Below are 26,108 nucleotides of genomic sequence, written 5' to 3' on the forward strand. Positions count from 1 at the left end.
ACAAAGAAAGAGAAAACGAAAAAGAAAAAGGATCAGAGCATTATGTCACGACCATCTTGTTTTAACATCTGTACTTCTAGTTTCAAATAATATACACCAATCCTGGAAATCTGAAAGGAAAGTCATGTGTCGTGTGTTGTGAAAATGGTAAATCATGCACTATGCTGCTATGCCCAATCACTACTCACAGGGCTAATTTGGGCCCCCATCATGTATCATGCTGATAATTTGGGACCCACCATGCGTCACTGAAAACCCCTCTGCCACCTTGTTAACAGCTTAGTCCAAGTTCATCCATGCTGAGTGTAATTTTACCATGGACACACATGAATAACAACTCATCATGGCGGGGCAGGTAAGGGGTGCTTCCCATTTACACAAACCACCTGGGTGGAATCTTGTGCACAAACATAGAACTATAAAATTTGACGTGGTGGGAGAAGGACCAGCTACAAAGTATATCCAAATCAGCTCAAAAGGCTAAAAAGAGTGGAAAAATTACATTGCCTCAAATCACAGCCCATATTTCCTGAAGATTCCCAAATGGAGTGACGTATGACACCATTTGATCTTCCAACTAGAAATTGTGGTTTTCCCATGAAACTATCACAGCAACATTACAGTTTTGACATCCCTTTGCACTAAAAGAACGGCATTACCTGATAGCTCTTACGAGGTCGTGGAATGCCTGATCAACATTGGTTTTCTGTTTTGCACTAGTCTCAATGTACTGAATCTGTTGAAAACAAAAAGAATTTGATCACGTTACTGCTTGCACGTCATGTCAAGGAACTGCAGGCAGGGTACTAAGTGGGGAATAAAGGAATACAATTAGGAATAATGTTTAAAGGCTTGTTCATAGTGGAAAGTGAACTTAGCTAAGTACTAAGTGAAGCTTAAGGAATCCATGTTCATAAAATGGGAGAAGCCCGATCTCAACCAGCAGGTGAAACACATTAACCTGACTCTCTCCCTGTAAAGAACTAAGCGTCACTCATTTAACTTTGTTTTAGTACGCAATATTGACAACGCAATGTAACGAACTTTGTAAGATCGCGCGCGCTTTAAACTCAACGGCGATTTCAAAATATGTAACACTGAACATGACGGATGTACCGTCGAAACATGTCTGGAAAATTAAAGAAAGTTGTTATGTTTATACGACTATCTATATTGTTGCTGCTATCTAGAACTTAGCTTATCTAGTTAGTTTACAGGCACTCCACGCAAAATACAACAAAACAGGAATAAAAACCCAAACTGACAGGAGGCAACCAGTTGGCTATTTACAAGTGAGGGAGAGGATTTGCGCCCGGGACGACCAGGAACAAATCCAGCAATTTGCCAGAGCGGGACTCGAACCTGGGACAGCCAGATTGTGACCTGACGCGCTGACTACTTGGCCACACTGTCTCCTTGATTGGCAGTTTTGCAGACAGCAAATGCACATAAGGATGTGGGATGATTTAAAGGAGTGATCAGGAATGGCAAAGCCAGAGGGGTTGAGAGTGGGTGGGGCTGGTACAGCTGACAATACACAAATTAAGAAGCTGAAGAAGTAGGGATGGTTTGCTTCAATATTGCTTTACAAGGCTAAAATGTAGAGCTTGGGTGAGAAATTATGTATATTAATATTACTACACTTTGATTTTACAAATTTGTTTATGCAGCCTATTTCATTACACTGTAAAATTGAAATATTTGATTTCAGTATCAATATTCATATCACGGGAAGAAATATTCCAGTTTACCAATTTATCAGTGTATGGTTGCAGCATTTGAGGCAGGTCTTGATATCGCTATTTTGACTTGACGTAATATTTTGAAAACATAAGAGATTGATGAATTAAATTTTTGCCTCCTGCAGGAGGCATGTTCTGGTTTATTTAATGGTACCTTTGAGGATGTTTATACAACAGCAACACAGGAGAGGATGCAGGGGGAAACAAAATCACAGCCAACACATCAGGCCATTAAAATGTTGTCCTTTTGGTACTTTAGCTCCTTGGGTGTGCATTAATACAATTTCAGAGATGCCGAACTCTGAAAGTCTTAACTCTGGAGACTGTCTCTTTGGCAGTACCCCCCAACATGGACCCCGCCCCATTTCTCATGACCTGCCTACACAAAAATTGTTATAACATGGGTGTGGCTAAGAAATAAAATTATACAAAGTCTTACACAAAGTACAGAAAGTGCAAATTTGGTGCATTTTAAAGAAATAGTCTTGTCAGTGATGAAAAACTAGCAAGAATGCAACTGAAACCATACTATGATTTTTAGGGGGAGAATGGGCTAAATTTTAGACAAAAGCACAGAAAAGCTCAAAATTCAGTTTGGAGTAGATTTGGTGAACCATTAGAGAGGTCACCTAATTCGAAAGAGTTGGCATAATAAAGCAATTTTCTATTTTTTTTTTACCCACGTGCATAGCTATAGTATACTGAATGACTCTTCTGTCTGTAAAATACTAAAAATATTTATTTTAAGACCCATAACTGATGCAATTTTTCTTCCATGAGGTGTCGTTTAATTACTTGCCTTGAGTTCTGCTGCCAGTTCTTGTCCCTCTGATGTTGAAACCTTAACAAAGTAAACACAAAAACGTTAACTAAAAGAGATCATATCCTTCAAGAGGCGGCAGATGTGGCCAAGCGGTTAACAAATTGAACTCTGGATCTGACGGCCAGCGGTTCAAGCCTTGCCTCTCACATTGTTTCCTTAGACAAGGAACTTTACTCCACTTTGTCTCTTCACCAAGGTGTATAATGGGTACCAGTTACTTACTGCCGGGGGCTAACCCTGTGATGGACTAGCATCCCATCCAGGGGGGGAGTTGCAATACTCCTCAGCATGCTTCATGCTAAGGAAACTGGGATAAGCTCCAACCGTTTGGGGCAATTCCTGTACAATTTTCTAACCATATCAAGGCAGAAAGAAAAATGGTGTTAAATGCAATTTTCATTATAATCTAAGGTTTGACAAAGAAGCTTTTCCACCAGATTCCCCAAATCAACTTATTGTTCTCCCTGGTTCTAGATCAGATTTGTTTACAACCAATATCAATGGAAATAGGTTTGACTATCATTAGCTTATCCAGATTTCCTGAATCAACTTACTGTTCTCTCTGGTTCTAAATCAGATTTGTTTCCAACCAATATCATGGGGAACTCTGACCTGTAATCATAATAAGATAACATTTTGATCAAAAACCAACTCATTGCAAGGGACAGATCTCATATTGACTGTTACACACAAATTTAGCTTGACTGACAGGACATGTAGCCACTTGCTTTGCACTCTATTTCTCTACTTCACAGTTAAGTGTACTATCTCAGAAAAATAATCACCAGGCATGAGAGTTTTTTTTAATAAGGATGACAAAACAAGGATGAGCCTCATTAACTCACTCCCGGCTTTGTCTAATGTCAGTTAGGTTAACATAATTATTATGTTAACCCTAGCCATACAGTAACATATAGTACTATGAAGAAGATTACAGTGGAACCCAGGTCTACAGACACCCGCATTCAGCAAACAGTTTTGTCCCAACAAAAAACTCATATATTTTTTTCTCAAAGTAACCACTAATAAATATGGACAATGGACATTTAATTTCCTGCGTCCTGAGTCACAAACTTTCATATGTCATTTAAATATCCTATCAATGAAAAACCTAATAGAAACAGGGAACGACCTTTCAAAGGGTCTGTCTAATATCCAGTCCACCTGTCTGAGTTGCAAACTGAACTAGCAGCATTAGTATAAAAAAAAATTCCATTGTCATGTTTCAAGAACACTTAAAACTAGAGGTAATTTTAGACCAAGATTATTATAAATGATAGTGAGGTTTCGTTAGGAGGAACTTCTCACAGGCACAGATAAGAAATTAAACAAAGCTTTGTTCTAAAAATGTCTGCTTTAGTCCTTCTTTTAACAAAACATGCGTCCAAGATGTTTTTTGTGGGGGCCAGGTCAGCCAAATAATACGGACACTATAACACGTCCCCGTGGTGTTCGTATTAACTGGGTGCAGCCACTACAGTACCAGTTTTTGCAATTTCATGGCAAATTTTCATTTCCAGTAAGATTATTATGATACTGTTGGATTGGAAAATCAGCTGAAGAGTGCACAACCATAATTATGACACAACCCAGCGACAGCTAGCTTAAAATTACCTGCTCTAGCCTTCTAAAGAAACATCACAATTTATGTTATGCTAAAAGTGTATGAAGGATATTTTTTTACACACCTATCTTTTACTCGTAATATTTGGGGATGAAATGTGCGCTTGATTTCTTCGAAGCTGTGAATAAGAGAAGAAATATTTGAGTGTTATCAACTATACCGGTAATTAGCATTATTTTCAACAAACTGTTTGCCAGGGATGTGCATGGACAAAGCTATTTTCCAATCATGTGCACATGATACAGTTCAAGGTACAACAGTACAAACCTGGAACGATCTAAGAGAGAGAAAACTAATAAAAATCCCTCGCCATTTCTCATGTATTGTTCTCTCATTGCACTGAATTCCTGAAAATGAAATAAAGAAGCCGATGTTAATGAAACTGTCGATCTACCCAGTTGAGTAGCAGGATTAATCTACCAACAGAATAAAATAGTATCTAAGTATAGACTGATGACCTTTCAAATATAATAATATTATTCTATTTTGTTAAGTAGCAAAGTAAAAAAAAAAAGTTGACAACACTGCTCTGCTTAGTGGAGGTTGCAAGGCTGTGATATAAGAAAAATTACCAGTGCTCTGAACTTAGCTTGGGAAAACCAGGGTGCCCAACTTTTGATTTCTCCACAAAAACTGAGATTTCATAGTCGCCCAGGAGCAAAAGCAAGGGGTCAGGTGCCCCCAGGTTCTCCTAGAACACAGCTGTCCCATACTAGGTTGGGTGCTTGGTATATCCGGGAGGCTTGCACTCTGGCACAGCCAGCCCCCACATAGAGTTATACCCTCATAGCTGATAAATCCATGCCCCCCAGTCATGACTGCCACCACCAGCGGAAAAATAAATAAGGGAAGAAAAATAAAGGTAAAAACATGATTTCAGGTTAAATGAAGCCCAGGAGCTGTCACAAATGAAGTGTCAAGCACTGCAGAAGGACACACATAGAGAATGCATGAGCATTCAAGCCATTTTACACTTCTATTTAAGCTTACCTCTTGGCCAGCTGTATCAAGAACTGTAAATAAAAGAAAAACAAATATTAAATTGCAAATTTAACCAGTGTAAAAATTTTTCCAATAAAATGGGTGTTCGAAAATTTTAATTATTGAGAATAGTTAGAATTACTTGTTGTCAAAGATAGTTAACCCTTTAAGCGGCACCAATATCCACATACAATTTTTCCTTCAGCATCAGAATCATAAAGACAAATGTTGACAGTCTGTACTTCATGTAAGACTACAAAGAATGTCCTGAGCTACACCCATGCTTAAATGGTACCTAACAGCCCACGTTTGATATATTATAATTCCCCATGGGGTACTTTGGATGAGAAAAGGATTTTTGGGGGCTTGAAATTTTCGTTTCCGGGATTCTTTTGGGTGGGAAAATTTGACAAGTATTTTTTTGGGTGACTTGATTTACAGGAGTGTAAGAAGGAACTTTTTGGGGTAGTCAAAACAATATGAAGATTCGTGGTTGTGCCCGTGAATCCCAGCCGCAAATACAAACATTCAGTTTCCAGTTTATTTTATGTGTTATGCCCTTTAATGCTTTCTGGGAAATTTTAAGGCTCGGAAATTTGGCATGGGATTTTTTGGGGGTTAATTTTTGGTCCAGGGATTTTTCTGGGTTTTGATGGAAGCCCTGGGGATTATTTTCGGTTTTGATTTTTGCCCCCATTCAATCATCTCTGTCACATGAAAGCCGGAGTACCCTACCTGGGTAAAATTCTAACATGTCTCTGAGGCTTTATGGTTATTTTTCCATATTGAATGGAGTTGTGAGAAAATGGAGTCATGTAAAATTTGTAATTTTGTCTCCGACGCCTCGGCGCGATGTAAGAATTTATTATAACATATTGAATGTGGGCTATATATTTATTGAGGGGGGTGGAGGTGGGTGGCCGGGTAATATTGATGTTTTTTTTTTTGGGGGGGGGGGGGCAAAATGCGAAAGAGAAGAGATTGCTATATATCCAGTCTCCAGATTTTAAATCTCCACATTTGTTTTCATCTCTGCATATATAATATATAATATACCACCAAGTTTTTCCAAAAGGTGGTGAATTTTACTACACTGATCATAGATGCATGCTTAGATGGTTCATATTTTCTCATATAAGTTGCAATGATTGATCTATCCACTTAATTTGACACATGCCATGCTGTCACCTGAGTTTCTTACATGATGCTAATTAGTCTAAGCTTAGCTATGTTTGAGATTGCCAAACAAGATACTAAGAGCCTCTAATGTAAGTTCTGGCTTTAATTTTAACTGTTCACTAAGCTTTAAAAAGAATGTAAATTTTACTGAAAGTAAAAATACTAAAAGCATTAAACAAAACAAAAAATATATATGAAACAGGACCTACAGATGAAAGTGAGAGCTAGAAATTAAAGTGCATTACCTTGCTTAGAATAATGTCACTCACGATCAGTTGAAAATAATTATGGGCAGGAAATTTTCACAAGATCAATATCTAAAGTAATTATCCTACTGTATAATTGCCTTGGACAGTCTTGAATCATAAAATGTTTTTACCCTTTTCATGAAAAAATACTTTCTGTACTCTAAATATAAAGGATGAAGCATGCCCAGTCCTCATGGCTTAAGGCAGAAGGGCGCTAGAAACAGGTATCAATTGAAAAAGAACAACTTGGAATAAAGCATTTTTTCATCATTTCTTCATGCACATTAGCTAAGAACGAGAAATTTAGAAATTTAGTCAAAGAAACGTGCACTCCCCATTTCAGCTAAATTCTGAAACGTACGTAAGGCTTATTATCTTGATGTCTTTCTGCCTATGGGCACAAGTGAAAGTTTGTTTTACAACAATATAATAATTAGAACATCAAATTTATTGTGCTTTCAGGGTTTACAATAATTAATATTCTTTTGTGCCAAAGAAAACGATTTACGTAAAGTGACGGAACCCCCTAAAACGGACGACCAACAGTTATACAAATCAGTTGCCATTTTTAATCCTGGCTATTATGGGAAACAAGTAAGAACGACATGCAGAGAAAATGATGCACTTAAAACAATTACGATCGTAGTTTCATAAATGAAAGAGTCGAGAAACGCCGTGACATCCCAACCTGATCATGCAGATTGAAAATTTTCAACAGCATCGATTTTAACTTGTTACGTTTCTTCGACAAGTCGACGGTCATGATTTGCGGTTTATGCAAGTTTTCACAAAGTATACAATAAAGTTTTAATTTCTCATTAAAAAGATATTGTTGTGGTCTGAGTACATCACTTCACAGCAGAAATATTTGCTGTTACTTCCAAATAAAGAATGTGTCAAGACATGGCTTTTGTCTTGAGCAGATATATATCCAAGGCGAATTCATTCACCGGCTAAAAACATCGTGTAAATACTTATGTATCAGCGTGCCCAGCCGAAAATAAATCTAATATAAGCTACTAAATTTTGGTGCACGACCTTGTCCTAAAAAATGTGGAAAATGAATATCTGAGATATTCGACTTTGAAATCTATGATCATCAGGGAGCTTTTATAAATAGATCACTTGGGCAAAACACAAGAAGTCCTATGCGGCACTCCCCGATCTGCCCCTAAGTTTTGTTCTTGTATTTTTACACTTTAAGCTACGGGCCAGGCATCAACAACAACATCACCAAGTCACTTACTGTCTAAGTGGGCGACTTTCTCGTCGATCACACACTGTTTACGGTAGCTGTCTTCGATGGTAGGGTCATAGTCACTGACAAAATGCGACTGAATAAACTGGATCGTCAAAGCAGATTTTCCAACACCACCACCTCCGACAACAACTAACTTGTACTGCTTGTCGGCGTCCCCACCTTTAGCCATACCTATCGGTCAACGAGAGCAATGTGGATAACAACAGTAATAACAGAAAGCAACCCTGTTTCGAGGCGAATCTTCGATCGTCGGTGCAGTAAACTGGGCGGAGTGTATGTAATTCCTTTTCATGCCAGTGGGTCCCAGTTCCTCCGGCCGGGACGGAAGCTTGGGGCGTTTTTTCGACGAAATCCGATCGCGAAATGGAAAATTTTCAGCGACAGCGAAAAGAAAAGTAAGTCATTTTTTTCGAGATTATAACATTTCACTTTTCTTTGCATTTTTTAGATATTGAAATGAAAATATGGTTGCCCAAAAGAAAGCGGTCTCTATGACGCAGGATTCTTGTATCGACTAATTCATTTATTTTTTGCCAATCGGCTCCTGAATGAATGTGTTGCTATTTTTAAATACTTTTGGTATTTTTGTCCTTTCATACACATAAAACAGCGTTTGCTTTCTATCAAATCAGTTCCAATTACGTGTGCTCTAAAAAGAGGCATTTCTGAAATTAAAATGCTAACTGTCATAAACTACCGGAAAATTTATTTTGTTTTCTAATGGACAAAAAGAAGAAAATTAAAATATTTATGTCATTTATCTTCAGAGTGACGTTGATTAATAATTTATCAGTTAGAAATAACTAACATTTTTAAACATAACCGTGAAAACAACTAACCCCTTGGTCACACTAAATCACTTTGAAGCATGCTTGCTTGTGACGTCAGACAAGCAAACCTTAGCACGTGCTAGAGATTCGAGCTGAGCGGGATCTGGTCACATCGAAAGAACAACAGCTTCCTTATTTACGTAACACCCGTTTCGATATGGACAAATTTTCAATGCCCCTGTTTTTCTTTACTTTTTTTCGCACTTTACGCGCAGTGCCAAGTTTGGTCGGTCACATCTGAAACGAGTTAGGAATATGCGATCTATGCTAGATTCAAACAAAAATTGACCAAGTAAGCATGATTCTAGCGTGAGTGTGACCGACGGGTGAATAATTTAATATACTGCTATCCTTTCTAAAAAGAATATTCTGTAAATATCTTAAGACAGAAAAGTTGGCGATATTATGAAACGGGAAAAAGAAAAAGGAAAAAAAAAAAATTTGATACTCGTAGTTCGCTCCCAGGTGAAAGAACTTACTACGGTTGACAAGTGACGACAGTTTCGCGCCAATATTCAATAAGTCACGTGCATCGAAAGCTTCTAATTGGTTGGCTCAAACGTTTCATACCGTTGTAAATTTTACAACCCCTGTTCGTTCGTCCATCTAGCTGGGGCTTAGATTTAGTGGCATTTTTGCTTAGTTTTTACGAATTGTAGACCGAAATAGTTCTTATAACGTACTTAGACCTTTCTACAAGAGCTTTGCTCGATGGCGTTCATAAAATCGCGATTAGGAAAGCTTCCATTCGTTTTAGAAGAAGAAACCGACCTTGGCATGGACACGTCTTCCACGTTTAACAGCAAAGAGAATGATAGCCTTGTGGAACCAATGTCGCCTGAATTCGCAGATGAAGGCTGGGACCTTGGCTTTTCGAGTCCTTTTAGAGATTTAATGTCGGATGAATCACCCGTTAAAAGTGACATTCCTACCACTCCGCCTCTATCGCCACCTTCGCTCGGAGCGCTTCGTCTGTTCGATTCTCCACAAACGCCGAAGAGTCTCCTCGAGCGCTCTTCTGCTGTGAACCGCACGATAGATTTTAAGAGACCTGTGTCAAGATTACGCCGAGGTTTACTTAAAGGTCGTGGATTTGAAAGCGAGCCCCGCACAGGGCCACGATCTCGACAAGTCACCGCAAACGTAAACCCGTTCACTCCTGAAGCTTCTTCAATTGGAGCAAAGAGAACGCGAAATGAAGATAGAAGGTGGGCATTTTCTTTGTGGAGTCTTGAGTTTGTCAGCCCTTTAATCCTAGCTTCAACCTTTATTTTTTTAAAAAATTGATGTCTTACTAGCCTCGACATTTATTATGCATGCAGCAACTTTACGCGAAATAGAGTCGAAACATGTATGCATCATGAATATATGGAGCGGAACGTACAGAAATCGTACCAAAAACATTCCTTGGATCTTGAAATATTTTTGCGGTTAAAAACAATCTGTAAATTCCGTTAAAATAGCGTGCTTTTTTAAACTCTTCTTTCTTTTATTTGCAATAACCATCAATTGTGATGGAGGCCAATGAATGGTAGATAGGTAACTCTACCCCCTACCCCTACTTTTTTCTCCCCCACCCCTGCTGGCTTTCATGTATTTTCACAGGCTCCAGCTGTGTGCAGGACTGTATGCAGTTGTAGCTTTAGTTGTCTTAAGACGTTATCAACAGAGAATGGTGTACTGAACAATTTATTAATTGTCAACAATATTGTTGTAAATTTTGAATTATTAATATCTTGATTTTTACAGAAATGGTTCCATTCTAGAAGATGATGATGAAAACGATGAGATGGAGGATGAAATCTTTGGAAATCCAGCCAAGGTGACCTTACAGTTCTAAGTAGTTGTTAAGTACATTATAATGTCCAGAGCAGCAACGAGAGCAGAAACAAACCTAAGGTAACAGGAGCTACATAGTTTTCAAGGTGCAGACATGTACTAATTAAATTAATCTGATTATTGGAATTGCACAAACAGCTATTGGTGCAAAATTCAAACAGCTGTCACAGAATGTCTGGGTTAAGCAACAACTTTAAATCAGAAATATCATTAATACTTTCTTTATTTCAGTGGAACTTTTCCTTTATACAGGAGGTTAAAAAATCTTATGTCGAGGAAAATGTTGCGCAGAGACTGATGTTCTCTGAACAATGGAGTGTGTTTTTCTTCCTTTTTTTGACTGTTTGGAAACTTATTGACAACATGAATCCATATTGACTTCACGAGGCTGCATAAATCTGAAACATCTGAAGACTGTGGAACCTTGGACTTGAGGCCAACAAAGCCAGCCTGGAATGTGAGTATTCTTTATTATTGTGTGGGTGAATTTACCCACAATTAGTTAAACTGAAGGGTATGACTAAGACCATCTTTTTTTGTTTCTGTTTGTAGAAATTGAACCAGCTGGAAATGAATGGCAAGAAAAACTTTTCAAACAACAAACGTTGTCACATTATTTTGTTCAATAATAATCATTTTAGTCTTGTAACTGGAAGTTGCAACTTGGTAACTGCAGAAGGCTGGGAGTATGCTCTTGCAGCTGGCAGGAAGGGCTTTATTGGAATATCTCCAGTTGGCTTCGATTTGTTACTGCGTCAGTGGAGTGCTTCAGTTTAATATTATTATGCCTTTAAAAAGTTCCATTCAGTAGTCTGGGTCAAGTATAAGCTTACAATGGTCCGGGCAAATCATCCTCCAAGTAGCCTTAGGCAAGCAAAACACCATAGCTGCTTGCCCAATGGAAAAGTTGGAATTCAAGCTCCTTAAATAAGATTTATACTTAAAAGAGGAAAATGGCAGATAAAAGCATCAACTAAAGAAAATATGCAATCATCAAAATTTTTATTTAAGAAAATTATTTAACGGGATATGCAGTTGTTTTTCATTACCATTATATTGAATTATTCAATATAAACAGAGAGAAAATGTTGGTAAGAGTCTTACATGAATGCTTTTTTTTGAAAACAAAACTGTTCTGAAGCTTGAAGCAAACATTTTTTTCTTCTACAATAAATGCTAAGGTAGAGGGAAAAAAAACAAAAAAAATGGCCTGATTCAAACTTACATACTTACTTAGGTCCTTGGTGCCTTTTGCAGCATAGTCCTTTGATGATGCTGCTGCATTGAATTTGGCTCTACCACTCTGGGCTGTTCTTACTGCCTCATTCCAACTGGTTTCCGCGCCTTTTAATAGACTTGTGTATTGTCCAGCCTCCGGCTGTTCTTAGGCCGCCCCCTCTTCCATCGACTTCTCTGGGGTTTCCAGGTCAAAGCCTTGTGTGATGCTTGAAGTCAGTTTCCTGAGAGTGTGGCCTATCAATCCCCTCTTCTACTGCTCAGGATCCTTTCTAAATGTTCTTTAAACTGAGAAAAGAGAAATTATCTTTGGATGAAATAGACAGGCCCACTCCTTTTATTCAGGTCAACATTTTGTCAAACCAAATTGTAAAATTCTGGACTTGTCAGTGACTGTGGGGCAAAAACCAGGGAATCACAGCTCCAGTTCCATGAACATGAGTCAAGTCAGTAATATCAAAATGGCTTTTGGTAATACAGTAAAATTAACATTGTCATATCATTGATAACCAAAGCAATGTCTGAACACTAATAATAAATTATTGGTATTATAAGCTTTAACTTGTCTCAAGGGTTTGCAACAAACATATTATTAATTTTTATGGTACACTTGTCTGGTTTGATGCACATCTTCAGCTAGATCAATGGCTTCTTGAACAGCTACATTTTCTTCTTCCCGATCTTACAGTTCATCTTGATTGCCACTGCTAGTTGTAGCGGCATGTTTTACAACAGCCTGCAAACTAGAGTTCAGCGTCTGTTCCACTTAAGTGTTATCAAGGTTGAATATGTAAAAAATAACCAAAATTAAAAGCAGCGAAAACACCAGCATTGTTTATACGTTGTAGTTCATTGTGAAAAGGTCAAAGGAGAACAGAACTTTGTTACACCAGCTCCTATAATGGTTAAATTGATGGGTTGTGGTTGATAATAGAAGCTGATAGTCTGCATATGTTTAACATCTGAGTGGCAGCTGATATGATGTGGAAGGTGGTACAATGACTGGATTGAAGTAGAGAGTGTCACTAAAGTGATGCTGGTACCAGGTGAGGTGTGTTCATTAACACCTGTGGGGAACAGAGAGGCAGGCAGGTGTCCCTCTGGCTGCTTAATGTCTGATGCCAGTTTTGGTTTTCCCTTTTTCACTTTTGGTAGTTTCTGTTCCACAAGGTTTTAAAATTATTGATTTTGAATTTTTTCCAACATGCCCTCCTTCCCTTATTGTAGTGATGCAGTCTTAATTATCGGCATGGAATCCTTCATTAGCTTGTCGGCTGGAAACTCTATAGCCTCTTTATGTTCAAGGGTGACTTTTTCTGCGGAATGTTGGATAAAGTGGATCCTGTATGGTTCTTCCCGGATATTTTGCTCTGTATAACTGTTTTGTAGTAGTTTAATCAGTGGCTCCCGCATCGGGCTCTGTCAATCAGCTAGGGTTGATTGGTTACCCAATCTCCAGAGCTGAAGGCCCATTCTAAAAGTGCATGTGATGACAGTTAAAAACTTAGAAGGATGAAATGTAAAAACTAGTCATGCAGAACCAATGACACATATAACTATTTAAATGAGTTGATAAAAATGCAAAGCTAATTAAAATAGAAAACAAAGTAATAATATTATGTATATTAAAAATTGTTTACTTAAAAACACAAAAATTAATAAATTAGTTGATTAATTACGAAAATATTGAAGAGGGTTATTACAAAGTTGAGCTTTTATGAATGTCTGCAAAAAGATGTATTTGTCAATGCCTTCTTGACAAATGATGGCAGGTGGTTCAAAATACGAGAGATACATGTAATATACATAATATGTTAACAAACTACAAAGGAACTTGCTATTGGAAGTGACCTGAAAGCTCCATGTTGGGAGATATTTTTAATAATTAATGTTTGAACTTCTTTGTGGGCCTTTATTCCTTGTCTACTGTTACCTTGAGGCTCTTGAAATTCTTCATGGACTATTGTGATAACAAAGCAAAATGTGAGGTGTGTGAGACACGGCTACTCCAACAATAATGTAAATAATTCTTAAATATTACTTTCATACTTAAAATATTAAAATAAACCATTTAGATAAAAATTGGCTACTGCAATACACAAGAGGAAAACAAAGCTTAAGTTGAATATTTGATAACTGAAAGTTCCTAGTTATCCTACTTATTTTTGATCTTTAGCAAACATCATAACACAAATATCTACCTGAAAACAAGTACGATCAAAAGCCAGAGAATTGTTTTTGCAGCCATGAAAAATGTGACATCCATTTCACTCTGGCTGAACCAAGAGTATAACTTTATCCTCACACCATGGATCCTTGCCTTTTTAGCAGGCACTTGGAAATAATATGTGAGAAAGAACGGGGTGCATGATGGAAACATGCGCAATGGAGACTTGCGAGGTGGGAGGGAGCTCACTCTGCCCTTGTGTGTCTCCCTTGCACCCGCTGTTCTTTCTGGCGCCCATTAATACTTTCAGGCGCCTGCTACGCAGGCGACACAAATCCAAAACTTCATTGACCTTGTTGAATTCTTTGACTTGGGCTATGCTCAGATATGCCTCTCTTAATTTCAGTACGGTGAACACCAAGCTCTTATGGCAAGGAGAGTGTCTTATCTCTCAACAGTTTTACCAATTTATTGATGTTGTTTTGTGACCATTTTTGTCTCTCCTTTCAGTAAGAGAGCTGCAGCATATTTAAGGTCATTGATCAATGCTTGCATCTGTCACAAAGCCAAGGAATTAGTTTTGCATCATGAAAAATGTGGCATCCAATTCACTCTGGCTGAACCAAGAGTATAACTTTATCCTCACACCATGGATCCTTGCCTTCTTACCAGGCGCTTGGAAATATGTTGTGAGAAAGAACGGGGTGCATGATGGAAACATGGGCAATGGAGACACATGAGGGGTGAGGGAGCTCCCTCTGCCCTTGTGTGTCTTCCTTGCACCCGCTGTTCTTTCTGGCGCCCATTAATACTTTCAGGCGCCTGCTACGCAGGCAACACAAATCCAAAACTTCATTGACCTTGTTGAATTCTTTGACTTGGGCTATGCTCAGATATGCCTCTCTTAATTTTAGTAAGACGAACACAAGAGTGTCTTATCTCTTGACAGTATAACCAAACATGGTCTTTTGTGTTATTGATGTTGTTTTGTGACCATTTTTGTCTCTCCTTTCAGTGAGAGAGCTGCAGCATATTTAAGGTCATTGAGCAATGTTTGCATCTGTCACAAAACCAAGGAATTAGTTTTGCATCATGAAAAATGTGACATCCATTTCACTCTGGCTGAACCAAGAGTATAACTTTATCCTCACACAATGGATCCTTGTCTGCTTAGAAGGCGCTTGAAAATAATATGTGAGAAAGAACAGGGTGCATGATATTAACATGCGCGATGGAGACACGCGATGGGGGAGGGAACTCCCTCTGCCCTTGTGTGTCTCTCTTGCACCCCCTGTTCTTTCTGGCGTCCATTAATACTTTCAGGCGCCTGCTACGTAGGCGACACAAATCCAAAACTTCATTAACCTTGTTGGATTCTTTGACTTCGGCTATGCTTTGATATGTCTCTCTTAATTTCAGTAAGACAACACTAAGCTCTGATGGCAAGGAGAGTGTCTTATCTCTCAACAGTTTTATCAAACATGGTCTTTTGTGTTGATGTTGTTTTGTGACTGTTTTTGTCTCTGCTTTCAGTAAGAGAGCTGCAGCATATTTAAGGTCATTGAGCAAGGCTTGCATCTTTCACAAAATCATCACAGAATGCAAGGCTGTGCCAAAAATGTTTTTATCAGACTGGAAACTTTTAGGAAGATAACTGATGACCGCTTAATATTTGAGAGTGGAAATTGTCTCTGATCTACTTTAATTTCCCTGTGACCTTGCTCACATTGATTCTTGTATACAATTTCAAGGACTGTAAAGCACTTGTGTGTTTTTGTCATATTGCTTCATTACTTTTTGTGTGTTATGTTTCTCAAGTGATGGGGAAATCTATCCAGTGGCATCATCGTTAGTTATCTCTAGGAACGGGTTTGAAAAAGGTTCTTCAAGTTTGAAAAAAAGAACCTTAATCATTATTAATAATAATATTATACATGCATGTAAATACAAAATAAAAAAAGAAATATGTTCCAAGGTCTGCTTTTAATTAAAAAAGAAGAAAAATCTTTCTTTAATTGAGTTACATACTAGGTTATAATTTTAATAATAGTAATCATGATGATTATGATGATGGTGATAATAAATAATTTAGAGCATAATACATGTACAACAGCTTACTACATGTACAATAAAACACTGAAACAATGATAACTTATGCTAAAAAACAATAGTAGAGTTCAGAAACTATTTAAACCACTTCTTGGAAAGAGATGCTTAATAGCTAAGCTTGTGAAATGAATGTCTTGTATCAGTGTCTGAAATTGTGACCAGCTAGTTGCCAATGTGCCTAGAAATTGAGAGCTGGTGACCAAAAATTCAAGGCTAGTTTCTAGTAGGCGACTAAAAAAGTTTGCAGCAGCAGTTCTAGAATCGGAGGATTTCTGTTTTTGTTCAAAGTCGACTTATGTTTCATCCTGCCAACATCACACAACAGTTATTTGGGTGTTTTAAAATGTCTTGTGTTCAGAACAGCTGAATAGCTGTTTTAGTGGCCATCATTATGCATATTTGTTTATATCGTTAAAGAAAAGGAAAAAATTCATTTCTGGTGATGAAAAGATGCCAAGTCTGTATCAAAAAGTTCATTTTGGACCCTGTGTATGTGTATATTAAGATGTGCAGCACTTCATCACGCAAGGATTGTTTGTGTGCTGTCTTGGTGGGAAATATCTAATCAATTATTGCAAAAAACAAACAAACAGTGGATCATAACAAATAAAAATATTCAAACTTATACATACTAGTTAGTTATATGCCAGCAGATTACTAAACTGTTAGTTGTGTACGCAATGCATGATTTCCACGTGTAATTCAATGCTGAACTGTGTCTCAGTAACTGTTATCATAGCCTGTTCCAAGCGTTCAGATAGTGGAGAGCGGTGCGGAGTAAAGAAAGCGATAAAAAGTAAAGGGGGACTGGGGAGAGAGGTGCACCTCACCTCTCCTCCTCCCTCGCTTTTATTTTTTCACTCTCCTTTTTACTTCGCACCGCTCGGAGGACTAGATAGTGGGGAGCCTCCCCACTATCTTAACGCCTGGAACAGGCTACTGTTATCAGCATCAGCCATGATTTGGCTGAAAACATTTACCTCAAATTTAATAATGTTCATTATTCCAGATATCACTAATACCTCTTCCTCTGATTTTTTGTGGCTGGGCAACATATTCCATGCAAATCTGTTGCCTTTGTTTTAATTGCTCCTACTCATCTAGAGTGCATCTGATTTTAAATAACTTAGCCAGACTTTTGGTGGCTCCTTTATGGATGGTTCTTTTTTTTTTTACATTTTTTTTTCTCTCTTACAGAGACTTGCACTACGTGAGAGCAATATCTCTCGCTACAATGCTGAATTTGTTGAAATCAGCACAATAGGATCTGGCCAGTTTGGTTCTGTTCATAAATGTGTCAATAGATTAGGTAAGTGTTTCCTTGTTTGGTGTAGACTATCTAGAGTTATGGTACAGTTCCTCTCTTGATCTTCTTGGAGGTAGCTCTCTTAATACTTCCTTGACGAAACCAGTATATTGTGAGATGTAGACGTAGGCTGAATTTACTTTATTTGCCTAAATAAAGGAGGCATTAAATTGATTTAAACATTTATGATTACCTAGGTCAGTCTTGATTTCCCTAGTGTTTGTGGCGTTGAGGTTATTTTTGTGCCTCAAAGAGCAGCATGCCAAGAAAGTCACCTCTTTTATTATATGTCTGTCAGAAGTGGGCATTGTTATAAACAACTCAGTTAAAATTAGTTCTTATGAATTTGTGGTTGTTATTTCAGATGGATGCGTATATGCTTTAAAGAGATCACTCAAGCCAGTAGCAGGCTCAGTTGATGAGTAAGTCTAAGGGGCCAACCATTTGATTTTTGAAGTGGACAGGAGATCGGGGGGGGGGGGGGGGTGGTGTTACATGTGTCTTCGGAAAAAAATACAGGGCTAGCAGTTTTAAGATTTCAAGTTGCCATTGTAAATTAAAATTCAACAAGAAGGCAGGGAATCAAACAGCAAGGGATTTATTTTGTTTCTATTTCTCTCCTTGTTATTTTTTTTAATGTTGCCAGGTCGGGGGGGGGGGGGGGGACAGGAGGTGGTTACCTTTATAGTACAATGTAGCCATAGGAATTCCCCAGCTCCCAGTGAAAATATCTTGCACTAGGACCCCAAAAATTCTTGGCTATTTAAATGTACACCAAAAATTAAGAGAAATGGTCTGATAAATCTAATCTTTCCCAAACCCACCTTATCCCCTCCCCCTCAAAAGTAAAATCATTGATCCCTTGCATGTTGCAGGTTAAATGCAATTTTTAAAAGAAAAAAATCTGCACCTTGTTTTGTTGGATTAATGTAAGAAAACAGGATCTTGTAATAAATGTCCTAGATGGTTATGTAAGATACATTCCAGTATACCCTCTCCATCATCCAGCAGTCCCGTTCTTAGATGATTTTTTTTTCGGCCCCATGGCCACATCAGTGTTATACATAATGCTGATTGCTTTTTTTTTAGGCAAAATGCCATGCGTGAGGTGTATGCCCATGCTGTCCTTGGAAAAAACCCTCACGTCGTACGTTATTACTCTGCATGGGCAGAAGATGGACACATGTTAATACAAAATGAATACTGTGAAGGTGTGTGTACATTTCATTTATATTTGTTAATCTATCATTGTTACAAGTGAATATGTACTGATATTATTGATTGTTGCAAATTTCATTTTCTTGTTTACACTAAAAGACTAGATGTTACAGTAACAAAAAAATTTAAATTGGTGTAAATATTTAAATGTGGGGTTAGCTGGATAAAATTTTTACAAGTGTAATTTACAAGTGTTAATTTTGTTTTAGAGTTTAGAAACAACAGAGACCCTTGTTAGACCTCGGAGGTACACGTAGAGTCATACCCCTACTGTGGTATAAGGGGGTTGGTTGATGGATCCCCCCCCCCGCCCCCTTGAGTTTTTGATATGTTGCAGTATTTCGAAACGATTTTGCCTTCAGTGGAAAGCCTTTACTCTTCTCTACAATGATTTACGAGGTGTATTTTATGATTGGTGGCACTGCTGGAGGTCTGTGACATCACCAAACATGGTTGCCATCTAGAGTAAGAACAGTAAGAATAAATACTTTTTTGCACTTAACACGTAAAACAACACATAAATAATTCCTTGCATCATTTTCTCCGCAAATTTTACTTTTATTCCTGAAAAACCTTGGCCACCTGCTACTTATGACATCATTTCTCATAACCATAGTAACTGACCATCACTTAATGTGTCTCAACATGCGCGCAAGGGATAAACAAACAGCTACAGAAATCTTCAGGTGCTGATGTTTTATTGTTGAGGAAAAAAATCAGAAAAACCTTAGGGGGGTGGCAACCATCCCACCTTGTACGTCCGAGGGTTAATATTAAACAGTAGTAAAAGCTGAGTTGGCCACTGGTTTTTTAGTGATAATATTTTAGTCTTAATATGATTGCTGATGTAAAGTCATATTGTTTTTTTCTCCGTTTCAGGGGGAAGTCTCGCTGACTTAATAGAAAAGAATAAATCAGCAGAGGATGTTATGGGAGAGAGTGAACTCAAACAGCTTTTAATACAAGTTGCTCAGGTATCATAATTTTTTTAATGACAATATTTGAATTCCCTACTAGTGATTGGCCAGTAGACTTTGATGCATAATGAATTTGCTTTTGTCTCGGTTATCAGCCCTTGGTCTGTGAGAATAGTACAAGTAAAGTATGTTTTTGTGAAACTGCCCACCCTCCCCTCCCCTAAGCCAACATTTTGCCCTAAGTGTGAAGCAAGTTTTAATGTTGACTCAGGGAAGGGATAAATGGGCAGATTCCAAGAAACGTATAATGATCCCTTTCTGTGGGCCTGTAGACCATCTCATTGCTGTGACCTTACCCTCTTCTCTAGGGGAGGTTTTTTTTCATAGTAATTGCCATGGTCCTAAACTTCTCCTACCCTTTAATTTCAACACAGTTTCTTTTCATGTAAGGTGCAGGGTTGAAAATAACGGCCGCTCAACGGACAATGTCCGGCCTGATCGCGAGTTCAGACACCCCCGTACGATGATACTCAAGGTAGAACGGACATTAAACACGCAAAAACTGTAGAAAGGAACTCTAAAACGTGTAAATGCATTTTTCACAAACTTGCTTTCAAGAATGTGAACGTCATGTAGTAATAACTATCTATTGCCAGCGTAATTCGATATTCCTGGGGCAAAAAAAAAAATTATAGTATTCATTATTTGACCGGCCAGAATCGGGGTTTGTCCAGGCTAAAAAATATTTGGCCGGTCATCATGACCGGCAACCTGCTGACTGTTATTTTCAGCCCTGAGGTGCCAAGAAACTTAACTTTAATTCAGTATTTTTTCCTTTTTCAAAATTAAAAACAGGGATTAAAGTACATCCATTCATTGGGTCTGGTTCATATGGATATTAAACCTGGTAAGTTATAGCACAATGCATGGGCATTTTTTTTATGTGTTATCTAGCAACGTAAAAGCTTAGTTACAGACATTTTGTACATTCTCTTACTTTTTTTTTGATAGGAAATATCTTTATTAGCTATAATACAAATTTGGAGGAATGCCAGCACAGTGGTGATGAAGGATTTGATGAAAATGATACTCCTGGACCACGAAAAAGAGCGCCAATTTACAAAATAGGTACATTACACTTAACTCTAACCAAAAAATTAAAAAGGGAATTTTCCTTGTGAGACTACCAATCCCACAGCACGAAAATTTTCTTAGACCAAGCATCTTATGAATTCTAACCTAATTCTAACCTCATGCTTACCCATGAGGGTTGATTGTTTGTTGTGTGTAAGTGCACTGTTTTATTATTGCAGTGCCATGTCAAGATTCTCAAGCTCATAATCTCAATTTTTATAGGTGACTTAGGACATGTGACATCGGTAATTAGTCCACAAGTAGAAGAAGGAGACTGCAGATTTTTACCCAATGAAATCCTGCAAGAAGTGAGAGAACAGCGTGTTATTTTGCGTTACTTTAAGTGAATTTTATATGGTCCTCACTCAGTCTGCAGACAGTTTTAAAGTGAATCTTTATTAGCTGTCACTCCCCCCCAGTTAAGTGTTATTAAGATTTGAATTCAAATTTGATGCTTATCCTATGCTAGGTCATCTTTCTCCTGCTTTGAACAACCTTGCCTTGCAAAACAAACCCTCCTGTAAAATAAGAGTAAACTGTTGAGCTGGTTTTTACACTGAATCTACATGCATTTGTGTATGGCAGTGAATGGTCTGTAACTCTTTTCTTTTGGGGCAAAGAGAGGTGCACACAGAAAACCCTTTGAGGTGATTGTTGTAAGGGATACTTCGTCCTGTCTCTTTGTTTTCTAAATTACTCTTACCTTGGTCAAACCTTATCAACAGTCAGCAGTGTGCAAAGAAATTCGTGCCCAATAGCCTGGGGCTAGTGGATTTTGCTATCGGGCCAGTGATTTTTGTTCTTAACTTGCCTGACGGGCAAGTACTGTTTTTTGGGGAAATTCAAATTAGAGAAGGATTGTCATCAATCCTGCTAATAAAAAAGGGTTTTGAGGCTGGTTGAAATGACTTTGGGCTAGTACATGTTAGCTACAGCTTCCCCGAATGGCAGGCTGTAAAACTGACTATCTTTGCACCCTGAGTCAGCCTCTGTTAAATGACTAGTTTGACCATTTCCCAGTTTGACTCACTATGCAGTGTTTAAGCATTAATTAAAATTAACAAAACCTGGATTTGACCTGATCAGGCCAACCTTTCTATAAAAATTTAAACTTCCGGAAAAAAGGTTATTGAACAAGGTCACAGGGGGTAATCTGATTCGGTCCCATTCACTCATCCTAGTTTTGTCAACAGCTGTTTTAATTTTACTCTAAAGAAGCAGGCTTTTAGCCAGACAATGAAAACTGGCCGTCCAAGGCATGTTTTCCCTTAAAAGTATTAGAGATTAAGTGAATTTTCCTTGTATTTCTTCCAAAAATGGGTGTCCATAGGACAGCTGGACACCCTACTGGCTAAAACCTTGTACAGAAGTCACAACTAATTTCTGCTGTTTGAAATGTTTTACTACACTTCAGGACTACTCTTCATTACCACAAGCTGACATTTTTGCGCTAGCATTGACAATATATTTGGCTGTAAGTATCATTAAATATCAGTCTTGTGATATAAAAGCAAGGTACTTCTTTTACTATATTTTTGTAACATCTTGGCATTTTAATACTGTTTCTACTGACTTAAAAATCTACCGTTAGAGGTTTTAAATAAATCATTAGAGATTTAGCTGTACTCAAGATGGGAGATGTTCACTAGATCATGAGGCCTGTGCTTCTACTCCAACTCCTTTGTAAGGTCCTTCAACTCTCCAATGAAAAGGAAATTCTGGATCAAAGTGAGCTAATTATCGAGCTCGGTTACACTAGGTTGAAGACAGTCCATTAAAACAGTAATTTTCACTGGACAGGCAGAAGGGCTCGTTGGAAAAGAAGAGAAAAATTGAGTGATGTTCTTCACTGCTTCTAGATAGATGTCCACCAGAATACAACCTCTTTATAAGTTGTATTGTTGATTTAAACACTATGTTGTTTTTCAAGAATTAAGACAACATGTGACTTGATGTTTTTTGGTCTTTTAAGGGAGGAGGACCAGACCTTCCAAAGAATGGTGAAGAATGGCATGAAATCAGGTTAGGCAGGAGGGAAGTGTACTGATTTTTTTCCCCTCCATTTAGAACGCAACAAATTATGGCATTCACCCAGGCAATCATGCTTCACGTACTTTCCGACAAAAATTAATTATGTCATGTCTGTAATATCTGCAATGTCTATTTGTCCTGTTTGGCTGGTTATTGGGTTTTTTCCCTATAGTTTTCATTTTGCGCCCATCACAGTACACATTACAAAACTGACTTTCTTTTCACCCTGACAATAATGTAGGTGTATGCAATATAGCTGTATGAAAATACCAGCGATTACATTAACTCTTTCTGTCCAGTGCCATACACATACTATAAATTATTATTCTTTCATTGTTTTGTAGGAGAGGTCATCTTAAAACTCTGGGCCATATCTCACCTGAAATGAACTCACTTTTGAAGGTTAGTGTTACACTACTTTTCATTATTTTATACAATCGGTGAAAAAACAAGTTTATGAATAATGAGGCCCAGATTTGTAAGGGCCTTGAACAACATAAAAGAAACAGCAAAGAAATTGCCACCTAGAAAGTGAATTTACTTTCTTTCAATTTTACTGAAGCTGAACTGTTTGAGACTGTGTAAAAGTGCAGGATGTATTCACAACCTCCCTAGAAATTAAAATGGCAAAAGGAAAGTCATTGCAAACTGACAGCAAAGAAATGTATCAAATGTGTGTTTTGGTTATTGATCTCATTGCTCTTTGGACAATGTTGTTGCCGTTCTCATTGTGCTACCAGTTGCCACTTAAGCCTAGGTTTTAACATGTTTTCTACAACTTTTAAGCAACTTTTATCAAGGCTCCTATATTATGTAGAATCCAACAAAAACAAAGATTTCTAGAAGAAAAAGATTTGCCATTTGAAAGGCACCATTTAATTTCCAGTCCTTTTGAACTGCGTGGCTTCCATGCTTGTTTGTGTCTCTGTAACCAGATAGCTGCTGTAAATTTTTCCAGCTGATGATTGACCCTGAAACAAGTAAGCGGCCCTCTGCCACAACCCTCACACAACACCCAGTGCTTTGTCCTCTTGCAGCAAAATCCAAGGTATGCGTTAGAACCATTTATACTCAATGTCGAGACAAGTACTAATTCTAGTAACATTAATTTAATAACTTCATTTAATTACAATAAGATTACAGTCAACTCTTTCTAAGTTGGACACCTTTGGGGCCGGTACTAACTGTCCTTCTTAAAGAGATGTCCGTCTTATAGAGAGTCAAATAAAGGGAGTAAAGAAAGGCAGGGACCAACTCTAGGTGTCCATCTTATAGAGGTGTCTGTTAAGAGAGAGTCAACTGTATGGTTTTAAAGCTAAACTGCTTGTGGGGTTGTGTCAAAAATGAAATAAGTTATGTAAAATGACATTAATTAAAGCAGCATTTTGTAAAATGTTATCAGTATTAGAAGAAAAATCATGTCTGGATCAGTAAGTGACCAGTCTCTTATAAAAACCAATAAATTGCTGACTTGTACAATTTTCTTTCAAACCAGATAATTTTTGTTTTGCCTATTCCTAGAGCCATTATCAGAACCTGAGAGAAAGGAAAACAAAAATATAAGCAGTTTTACAACTTATAAACTAAAGGAGAATGTAAATAAAAATACAATGTTAGTCTGAGCAAGTGAAAGTCTGCTGTTCATATTTTTGCCTGAAATTATTCATATTAATTTAATTTATTGTAATGGCGAAAAAATAAAAAAATAGTGATGGTGTTTTTTTTTTTTTTCGCCATTACAATAATCAGCGTGCAAAGAAAGTACTGTCCGATAGCCCGGGGCTAGTGGATTTTGCTATCGGGCTAGTGAATTCTGTTTTTAACTTCTTTGACGGGCAAGTGATGTTTTATGAGGAATTTGAATAAAAGAAGAACAAAAATCTTTTGGGGCTAGTTGGAATGACGTCTGGGCTGGTAAATGCTAGCTTTAGCTTGCCCGAAGGGCAAGCTGTAAAAATGATTTTCTTTGCACCCTGATAATATAATATTGTTGTGTCATAAAATTTTCCAATGTTGGAATTCATTTCACTCTTCTGACATTTTCTTTGCAGGCCCAGCTAAGGAAAGAACTGAATGCAGAAAAGTTCAAGAATGAAGTCCTTTCAAGGTAGAGTAATCAAGATTCTGAAAATTACAAGAGTCGCAACTGTAGTCACAACACATAACCCACTGTATGTGAATTCTCAGGCTAATAATATAAATTGTAAGAAGATGGAAAGTGAAAAGTGAATTATATGAATTTCATATAATTTATTCATTATTTCATCTTTATCTTTTCTGGATATATTACGAACCAATTACCGTATTTATTCGATTAACCACCCTGGGCGCTTACTAAATATTTGGACCTTGAGAATGGGCACTTATTCAAGGCTGGGCGCTTATTTACTATTCCTGCCTTTAGCATGGACGCTTATTTGAAGTGGGCACTAATTCCAGGTTGGGCGCTTATTCGAATAAATATGGTAAATGACCAGTTCCCGGTTGGCTTGCTAGCTCAATAGTTATAGTGTTGCACCCATATCCCAGAGATCATGGATTGACTCCTGGTAAGCCGGGGGGGGGCGGGGAGGGGGGCACAGCTGCATAAGTTGTATCTTTAACTACGTTGATCTTCTTTGCATTTACAACCTTTTCCCTCTCTAACAGGGAACTAGAAGAGGCAAGAGAAAGTCAAAACAACCTTCCAAGACCCAAAATTGGACTTGGGACTCAATGCCGCAATTCTAGAATAATAGGACAAAAAGTAAACAGAAGCATGAGCTTAAGCGTGCTCATGTGAATTCTGAAGTTTTATCATTTTATGCTTGTAAATAGCGGATCAACAATTGATGTTTCTGGACATTTGAACACCTACCCCTCCCCTAAGTCAACATTAACACTAACTTTTCACTTGGAGCAAAATTGTGACTAAGGGGAGGGGTAGGTGGTTAGTTACTCACAAACCTCAACTGATCCTAAATAGCTGCTATTTCCATATTCAGATTGGTTTTAGCAATATATTTTTAAATATAAGCACAACTTTCATTGTCTTGTTGGATGCTTCCCATCATTTGGCAACATCTTTAAACCGTTGGAGAGATATTCAGTTTTTAAAGGCTTTTTAATAAAATATTAATAACTATTGTTAGTTTTGACAAAAATGTATATATTACAAGAAACTGTTAACCAATATGTGATTTTCAATAAAATGTTTTTAATGAGAACGACTAAGGTGTTTTTGTCTCTTTGCAATATAGTATTACTCTAAATTTTGGTAATCTGGCTGATGGAAAAATGTATTTTTTGCTTGCCAAAAAAGGAAAGATTTTTTGCAGGAGAATGTTTTGTGACTAACCTTTTGATTTAAGTTAATTGCAGCTGAGAGGCATTACTGATTGAGATACACACAAGAGAGAACTTGATTGTCCACCAAACCCATGCTTTCACTGACACCATCATTTGTGATCTAGTGCCTTTCTAA

At 37.7% G+C, this 26,108-nt stretch overlaps 2 protein-coding genes across 2 annotated transcripts in view; one reads left to right on the forward strand and one right to left on the reverse strand.

Moving 5' to 3' along the window:
• The window catches only part of LOC140933446 (ras-like protein RAS2), a 10,349-nt gene extending 2,169 nt beyond the window's left edge, over positions 1–8,180 (reverse strand). The window contains exons 1-7 of the mRNA XM_073383005.1: positions 7,844–8,180; positions 5,180–5,202; positions 4,457–4,536; positions 4,254–4,307; positions 3,120–3,177; positions 2,542–2,583; positions 660–736 (exon numbers count right to left, since the gene is read on the reverse strand). Of these exons, the coding sequence (XP_073239106.1) occupies positions 660–736; positions 2,542–2,583; positions 3,120–3,177; positions 4,254–4,307; positions 4,457–4,536; positions 5,180–5,202; positions 7,844–8,027 (518 nt within the window). The 5' untranslated portion in view covers positions 8,028–8,180. The remainder of the gene's footprint in view (positions 1–659; positions 737–2,541; positions 2,584–3,119; positions 3,178–4,253; positions 4,308–4,456; positions 4,537–5,179; positions 5,203–7,843) is intronic.
• A 1,091-nt stretch (positions 8,181–9,271) lies between these two features.
• Positions 9,272–25,709, forward strand: LOC140935541 (wee1-like protein kinase 1-A). The gene is made up of 15 exons (XM_073385101.1): positions 9,272–9,896; positions 10,438–10,510; positions 17,237–17,348; positions 17,710–17,767; positions 18,435–18,556; positions 19,443–19,537; positions 20,336–20,387; positions 20,492–20,608; positions 20,837–20,922; positions 22,029–22,088; positions 22,587–22,636; positions 22,990–23,047; positions 23,604–23,693; positions 24,697–24,752; positions 25,295–25,709. Exons 1-15 carry the CDS (start codon positions 9,400–9,402, stop codon positions 25,425–25,427), a joined length of 1,659 nt encoding a protein of 552 aa, XP_073241202.1. The 5' UTR covers positions 9,272–9,399; the 3' UTR covers positions 25,428–25,709.
• Positions 25,710–26,108: the final 399 nt, after the last annotated feature.

The sequence above is a fragment of the Porites lutea genome, chromosome 4 (assembly GCF_958299795.1).
Source record: "Porites lutea chromosome 4, jaPorLute2.1, whole genome shotgun sequence".
Classification (NCBI taxonomy): domain Eukaryota; kingdom Metazoa; phylum Cnidaria; class Anthozoa; order Scleractinia; family Poritidae; genus Porites; species Porites lutea.